At 34.7% G+C, this 9233-nt stretch overlaps 1 protein-coding gene across 1 annotated transcript in view; it reads right to left on the bottom strand.

Annotated features, from left to right (window-relative positions):
* Positions 1–7034: 7034 nt before the first annotated feature.
* Positions 7035–9233, bottom strand: part of LOC149801848 (uncharacterized) — a 31332-nt gene continuing 29133 nt past the window's right edge. The window contains exon 5 of the mRNA XM_089956855.1: positions 7035–7334. Coding sequence (XP_089812981.1) covers positions 7035–7334 — 300 coding nt within the window. The remainder of the gene's footprint in view (positions 7335–9233) is intronic.

The raw sequence follows: 9233 nt of genomic DNA, 5'->3' as shown, positions 1-9233 counted from the left end.
TATATATATATATATATATATATATATATATTGAAAGATGATTAAATTTAAGTTAAGATGGATCTCTTCTTGGCTGTTTAATTTTTATTCAGTCTGTCTGTCTGTCTCTCTCTCTCTCTCTTAAAATGTATCCATTTCCAAAACTCTTATCTTCCAATCCATTTATCTATTTGTATATATGTATATTTGGATTTTTCATGTAGTTTTAACAATTTTTTAGTGATATCACTAGGATGCCTGCAGTATGGCAGTTTATAGTGATGTGTAGCACTGGGGCATCATGCCACAGACATGTAGCATGATGCCCCACCCAATCAGATTATCTTGACACCAAGCTGACCAGTCCTAACCCTAATCTCTTAATGCTAAGCACCTAGTGAGCCAGCTGTTAGTACCATTTTTATGTCTTTTGTATGCCTCAGCCAGGGTTTGAACTCGTGACCTCCCACATCTGAGGTGGACACTCTAACCATAGGCCACCTGAGCAGTCCTTTGATATTAAAAAAGCATTCAACTATTCCCATAATTCTGATCAACCTAACTGAAGGTCTGTGGCTGTGTGAGTGATACAGAGTATCAAGCAAGCTTCTATAATAATATTACTATTTTACTTGCTTTGAAGTTGGGTCCATCTGCAACAACACAGACCTTGTTCTGCCATCAAATAATGTGCCAGCAGATCAAAGTCTGTGCTGTTTGTTCTGCTGACTACACCTAACAAAACTGCATTGACCCAGATCTGCAAGCAGATAATGCAATGTCAGATCTGGGTCTATGCAGTCTGTAGAGTGATCAGCTAAGGGAATAGATATGGTATTCATCTCAATCAGAAGTGTCCATTGAATATTTTACATTCTACTTACAATGTCCTTAAAACTATCTTATCATCTCTCTGAATCTAAGAGGAAAAAAGGATTCAGGATGACTTGCATATTAAACTATCAAAAAATCTCTTCCAATTCGGCATTAAATGCCGCACTAAGACCAGGACACCTATTATCTAAGATCAAGCTTAAAGTCCAATGATTCTGATGTTCTAATACTGGTACACTGTACTTACCTTGTAAAATACTTAGAATTATACAACTTTGTAATTCTGAGAACAGGGAACCAAATGTGTGGAAAATTCATTATTACCTATCTATTGATGAGAAGGGACTAAATGCATGGCAAATTCACTGTTACATGTCTAGCAATGATTCTCAAGGAACAGGGGACTAAATGCATGGCAACTTCACTGTTACAAGTCTAGCAATGATTCTCAAGGAACAGGGGACTAAATGCATGGCAAATTCACTGTTACAAGTCTAGCAATGATTCTCAAAGAACAGGGGACTAAATGCATGGCAAACTTCACTGTTACAACTCTAGCAATGATTCTTAAGGAACAGGGGACTAAATGCATGGCAAATTCAGCATTGCATGTCTTGCTATGAATCTAACCAATCTGTCTAAGTCTTAATGATCCAAGAAGTTGAATACCATTATGCAGCTGAACAAAGACTTTTTTCCCCAAAAAATATAAATTTATTTTATGATGACCTCAGCAAAATTGCTTTAAGTCCAACAGAGCCTGCCATATATCTATGAGGAAGAGCCGATCTCTCTAGATGCATGATGTACTCTGTGAATAGTCTGATTCTTGTAGGTCAGTATTTTCACTCCCAAAATGACTCCCATGTTCTTAAAGGCTCAGCTTTTACTGTGTTATAGGACTCATGGTGCTAATTCAGTTCCCATAGTAAACCTATGCAAACACCATGTCAGCTTCCATGTAGAGGAAAGGATGTGAGAGGCAGCATTTTCTGACCTGCATGTGTTTGAAACATGTGCTTTCAATTCCACACCAAAGAGTCAGGTGCTAATTTTAGTAATGAGTGTTCCAAACTCAAGACTGTTAATGGACTGAAATTCCATCAATAAAACAATGTCTCTACTTTTTTTCACTTACAACTAGGATAAGCTCTCAAAAGATTCTTTTTCCTAAAACATAACTTACATTATTAACCAATCCTGGCCAGCCAAACCCATATATACTCTATTTTATGTTCACCCCTTTCTAGGCTGGTCCCATTTTTCCATATCATTAATACCATGTGTCCCATAAAATGCTTCTTCATTATTAACCAAAAATGTGGTAATCACCTGATGTTTTAATGCTTGTCACAGGAATCTCCCTGGAACAGGTCAGTATCAATTTGCATGTATAACATATCCAGTTAAACTAAATTCAAATGCATCCTTTGTATAACCAATATGGGTCCTCTATGTCACCAATTTGAACATAGCATTTATTTTTTCTCGAAGAGCACACTGAGATACTCCAGCCGCATCATTTTGGGTGGCCCCTTAAATGTTCAAATGACCCATTACATTTTTGGCAGCCCCTTAAATTGTCAAATGATTCATCATATTTTTGGTGGACCCTTAAATTTTGAAATGACCCAGTGGTTTTCTAAATTTTACACTGTTTTATACTGGAAAGTGGGTCACTGGCCCTTGACAAGGGAACATTGGTGTTCTAAACTGTACACTGATTTATACTGGAAAGTGGGCCACTGGCCCTTCATAAGGGAACACTGGTTTTCTGAATCTCATAATACATACAAGGAAATAAGATTGCGTAATATTGTCTTTCTTTATCATACTAAGGTTGATATTTGTACCAATTATCAGCTTTTAAGGTTTATACCAATAGTGTATCTTATCAACATCATGTATATGTACATCAACCTGAACAACTACCATCTATACTCGCTTATAAGTCAAACTGCAAACAACAACTACATGTGTCCTGATCTGTTGTAGTATAATGCACATGCAGACCAGGTGTTTGTTCTACTAAGTACTCTTAACAAATTGCACAGACCCAGATCTGCTGGCACATTATGTGATGACAGATCTGGGTCTGTGCATATTTGCAGTGGATTTGACTTATAAGTGAGTATATACATTATTTTTCAAATGAATGAGGCCCTAACAATAATTGCATTGAAATTTTATATTCTTGGGTTCATTGCTATAAATACTGAATGCTTTTATCATGCCTATTGGTAATCATCCTCACCCTAGCACATGGCATCCTCAATGTCCATTAGTAGAAAACTATTTCTTTCAATAATACCAATACTTTTGGAAAGATATATTTAAATTAGCATTTAGCAATTTCAATATATCTTATTTTCATCTCTCTCAGGCTCTTGCTATGTATGGTATGTTATGGTGTGGTATGGTATGCTATGGTATGGTATGGTATGGTATGGCATGGTATGATATGGTATATGATATGATATGGTATGGTATAGTATGACAAGGCAAGGCATGGCATGGCATGACATGGCATGGCATGTATGGATATGTTATGGTATGGTATGGTATGGTACGTTATGGTATGGTATGGTATGATATGATATGATATGATATGATATGGTAAGACAAGGCATGGCATGCTATTCTGTTCTATGTTATGCTATGTTTACTTTGAATTTTGGCAATAAAAATTAACTGGGACTGATTATGACTTACAATTTGTATGCAAGAATAAATAATGGAGTAAATAAAAAATAATTATCACTGAATGGTACTATATGATCATTGTGTATCTGCCATTGTAAAGCCTCTGCTGAAGAAACCAACACTAGACCATAACGATTTAAAGAACTACCGCCCAGTTTCTAATCTCCCATTCATTTCAAAAATCTTAAAAAAGGTTGTTCTATCCCAGCTTGTATCTCATCTAAATTCAAACAGTCCTTTTAGCAATGTACAATCTGCATATCGCCCTTGCCACAGTACTGAAATTACTCTTCTAAAAGTAGTTAATGATATTATCTCTGCGTTGGATAGTGGAAAGATTACAGTCCTCACCCTCCTTGATTTGTCTGCAGCATTTGACACAATAGACCATGATATATTACTTCACCGTCTCCAGCATGTATTTGGCATTCATGATACAGCCTTACTGTGGTTCAAGTCCTACTTGGTGAACAGGACACAAATTGTATCTGCAAATGGAATACACTCCAGCCCAGTTGATCTATATTGTGGTGTTCCACATGGGTCTGTTCTTGGTCCTGTTCTCTTCATTCTGTACACTCTTTCGCTCTCAAGTGTCATAGATCATCATCCAGTGTCTCACCAATTGTACGCTGATGACACCCAAATATACAAATCTAGCCACCCAAGTGAAGTTGATGCTACCATCCAAGGTGTAGAGAGGTACATTTCTGATGTGAAATCATGGATGACTTGTAACAAGCTGCAGATGAATGATGATAAAACTGAGGCCATTCTGATCACAACATAAAGACTTTCTCATTCACATCCTTTACCTCAAACAATAAATATCAGCAATGCCAACATTAAATTCACACAATCAGTATAAAACCTAAGTGTTACTCTGGACAGTACTCTCATACTGCACCAACATGTCATGAGCATATGCAAGGCTGCATATCTTGAGCTGAAACGCATCAGCTCAATTCACAAATATCTTTCAGCTGATGCCACTAAAACACTTGTGTGTTCATTAGTATTTTCAAGACTGGACTATTGTAACTCAGTTCTGTCTGGTTCATCTCAATATCTACTCCAGAAACTTCAAAAAGTTCAAAACACAGCTGCTCGGATCATACTTAGAGTACCAAGATCAGAGCACACCTCCCCGCTGCTCTGTACCCTACACTAGCTATCCATTCAATCCAGAATCAAACACAAAATTTGTTCTCTGTGCTACATTTCACTGTCAGACTCTAGTCCAACATACCTATCTAACCTCACCCATGTGTACATACCAGCAAGATACTTACGCTCCTCTTCTGACAATCATATACTCATTATTCCCACTATGAAAACAAAGTCATATGGACAGCGTTCTTTACTATGAAAACAAAGTCATATGGACAGCGTTCTTTTGCATACCAGGGCCCAGGAACGTGGAATGAATTGCCCACTGAACACAAAGACATAGTGATCACATTCAAGAGGGCTCTAAAAACTCACTTATTTCGACTGCAAGAACAAACTTAAAGACCTAATAATGTTTCCTACCTGAAATATTCTCAGCATGTGTTTTATTTTTTAATGTTTTTCTAATTTCATGTTGTTTGTTTTTGTAATAATATTATTATGTTTATTATCTTATAGGTGTTGTCTAATGTTGTAAAGCACTTAGAGCTTCTAAAGATTAGGTGCTATACAAAGTCCTCATTATTATTATTATTATTAATTAATCATCAAGTGTATTAATTAGTCTTCATTCATTATGAAAGAGATCAGTAGTGTAACTGTTTAAATAATTTATTATTGTACTCAATTTTATGTACTGATATAAAGTAAAATTCTTAATAAATTGTTAAAGCAGTTTTATTGCTGCAAATACTATCTCTAAGAGCACATGGTCACTATCAACATGGGTTACATACTTCCGCTGTGCATAAGTAAATTATTTTAAACGTATACCTTGGGATAAGTAAAGACTGATTGTTTTCAAAGATTTTTTTTCAGGACAACATACATCAATGACAAACAACATTTCAGAAGATTAATTCTTTCTTGTCAATCCTTGAGTTGCTTTTTAAAACACTAGAATGTACTGTGAATTCATATTTATTGATGCATTAACATTTTTGTGCATTTTGTGGTTGCTACAAACCAGGAATTGAAAGATCCCAAGATCAATTTATTAAAATAATAAATCATGATATCAAAAGGACCCCTTCATGAAATCCTCACAATTTCTTCAATCCTTGAAGAAAATTAAGAACTTTTGACAATAATATTGGAATCCCTGATGCTGAATATTCATAAATATTGTTGTTTCCATCAAAGCAATAAAAAATATATTCAAAAGAATCTCAATATGAAGAAGACATTATGAGATCTTTTGTATAACTGACCAGGGAGTATTGATTTGTATATAATTTTAATCAATATAGCACATCCATAATCCATTTAATGCCTTAACTCTGGAATCAAGAACTATTTTACATCCTCTTATGTTACTCTATCACAATCCTTATTCTGAGAAAAAACTTTGAAGGACTTAATGAAACTAGGTACAGCGCATCCAGTACATCATTTTCATTACATAATGCAACTAGGTACATCACATCCAGTACATCATTTTCATTACATAATGAAACTTGGTACAGCACATCCAGTACATCATTTTCATTACATAATGAAACTAGGTACAGCACATCCAGTACATCATTTTCATTATATAATGAAACTAGGTACATCACATCCAGTACATCATTTTCATTACATAATGCAACTAGGTACATCACATCCAGTACATCATTTTCATTACATAATGAAACTTGGTACAGCACATCCAGTACATCATTTTCATTACATAATGAAACTAGGTACAGCACATCCAGTACATCATTTTCATTATATAATGAAACTAGGTACAGCACATCCAGGACATCATTTTCATTACATAATGAAACTTGGTACATCACATCCAGTACATCATTTTCATTACATAATGAAACTTGGTACATCACATCCAGTACATCATTTTCATTACATAATGAAACTAGGTACAGCACATCCAGTACATCATTTTCATAACATAATGAAAATAGGTACATCACATCCAGTACATCATTTTCATTGCATAATGAAACTTGGTACAGCACATCCAGTACATCATTTTCATTATATAATGAAACTAGGTACAGCACATCCAGGACATCATTTTCATTACATAATGAAACTTGGTACATCACATCCAGTACATCATTTTCATTGCACTAGGTACAGCACATCCAGGACATCATTTTCATTACATAATGAAACTTGGTACAGCACATCCAGTACATCATTTTCATTGCATAATGAAACTTGGTACAGCAGATCCAGTACATCATTTTCATTACATAATGAAAATAGGTACATCACATCCAGTACATCATTTTCATTGCATAATGAAACTTGGTACAGCACATCCAGTACATCATTTTCATTATATAATGAAACTAGGTACAGCACATCCAGTACATCATTTTCATTACATAATGAAATTAGGTACAGCACATCCAGTACATCATTTTCATTATCTTGTGATGAGGGTCAAGTTTTTTTAAATTTTTAAAATTAAGAAATCTTACCATGGTAGGTCCTCCACTTATAGTTGAGCTTCCACCAGAACCAATGCTACCAGTATAAAACATGGAGAATCTACCAGAACCCTCATCCATTCCAAATCCAGAGTCTGTCATCGATATATTTGATTCTCTGTGGCCCATCTTGTGGTAGTCTATATCTGACTGAATCATTTGTATCTGAGCTTCTGCCAGGTCAAGATCACCAGGTAATGTACCCTGCAATGGGTTCATGGGGTCAATCAAAAGGTAGATCTATAAAAACTGGTACAGAATCAGTTGAATTTAACCTTTTGTCTTATTATCATCATTGGAGAGTGGTGGGAGACCCCATAGAGAGGTAAACAGGTTAAAATTATCATGAATTTCAAAAGGTTAGTTTTGTGATAAAGCCTCTTTTGGGTCAAAATTTTCAAGGTCATTTAGAACACAAAGATATAAACATGAAGGACTGATCTGGGTCTGTGTAGTTTGTTAGGAGTAATCAGTAGAACAAACAACATAGACCCTGATAAGCAGGCACATTATGCTATGACAGATCAGGATCTTTGTTATTTGCAATTTGACTTGACTTATAGTGTGCAAATGTGGTACCCGGTTTGTAGCTGGTTTGTATCATATAGTACTAATTACCTAGTGGTATCATACAGTGGTAACTACCTGCAGTATCATATAGTAGTAACTACATACAGTATCACATAGTGGTAATTACCTGTGGTATCTTATAGTGGTAATTACCTGCAATATCATATACTGGTAACTATCTGCAATATCATATAGTGGTAACTACCAGCAGTATCATGTAGTGGTAACTACCTGCAGTATCATATAGTGGTAATTACATGTGATATCATATAGCAGTAACTACACTACCTGCAGTATCATATAGTGGTAATTACATGTGGTATCATATAGTGGTAACTACCAACAGTATCATGTGGTGGTAATTACCTGTGGTATCTTATAGTGGTAATTACCTGCAGTATCACTTTCTTCAGACTGCTATTTGATTACTGTTTATTAACAATATTTTCAAGTGTACAGTAATTATACTTTGGTACCTAAACCTTTCAAAATTTTAATGAGAAAAAAATATTTTTAAATGGAAAACTGTTTATAGTTTATAAGCACAGCCATTAAGAATGTATGCTGTCTCTGACATGTCAACTCCTGGTATGACTATGAATTGTTCCTGATATTGTATCATAGTGTTTCTCCCATGACAAGGTCAATGGACCTGCCTTGTAAGTGCCATGAAAATGTTGGGGGTGGTATTTACATTAGACAAGGCTTTCTTGTATGAAAGTTGCAGTTATTTTTGTAAAAGTTGGTGGTAGGAGTGTCATTGAAGAAATACAATAAGACATCAAAGAATGCAAGTTATAGAAAAAGCAATATACCTGTGATTCCTTGAAGAAATTTCAAAGAAAATGAAACTTCTAAAATAATTAATCACCATTTGTTTTTATCACTGAATGTAACTCTACATCACTGTGTCATTTACTTGATACATTGCTAACAATGCATCATCTCAGTTCCGGTTCTATTGAACAAAGAAAATATGTCAGTCCAATGTTCTTGAACTCTAAATGACATCAAGTAAATATTTTTTTAAAATAAATTTTTTGTTGAATATAATTAATAAAAATCCTTGATTAAGGATAATTTCAGGCAGAGGCATGTTTAAACAAGACTAAGTTTGAAACATATTTTGATGATTTATCAGTGTAATTTATCATAATGTATAATATCGTACTCATATTTGTCAAGGAACAAAGAAACAAAATTTACATTTTTAAAGTGACATATGTCTGAAAATGTTCATGTGTATTTCTGTCCAAGAACAAAAGGTGATATTTCATGCATGCATATAGTGGTAATACCTGAAGGTTTTGACATGACAAGGGAAAATATGAGTGTACTGTAATATTGCTGCAATAAAATAAGTTCCTAATGTCCCATACAAATGAAGGAATATATTTATTCTATACTAATTTCCTTTTCTCCAGGACTGATCCCAACATGAATACATTTCATCCCCCAATACAGCACATGAAGAAAAAGATTTATCTTTCACAACAAATGTTAAGCCTGCATGTTTCGCCAACTGTAACACTA

The sequence above is a fragment of the Sinohyriopsis cumingii genome, chromosome 4 (assembly GCF_028554795.1).
Source record: "Sinohyriopsis cumingii isolate HCF-2022 chromosome 4, ASM2855479v2, whole genome shotgun sequence".
Classification (NCBI taxonomy): Eukaryota; Metazoa; Mollusca; class Bivalvia; order Unionida; family Unionidae; genus Sinohyriopsis; species Sinohyriopsis cumingii.
The sequence above is the reverse complement of the archived record's forward strand: the minus strand, read 5'-3'. Positions and strand labels throughout refer to the sequence as shown.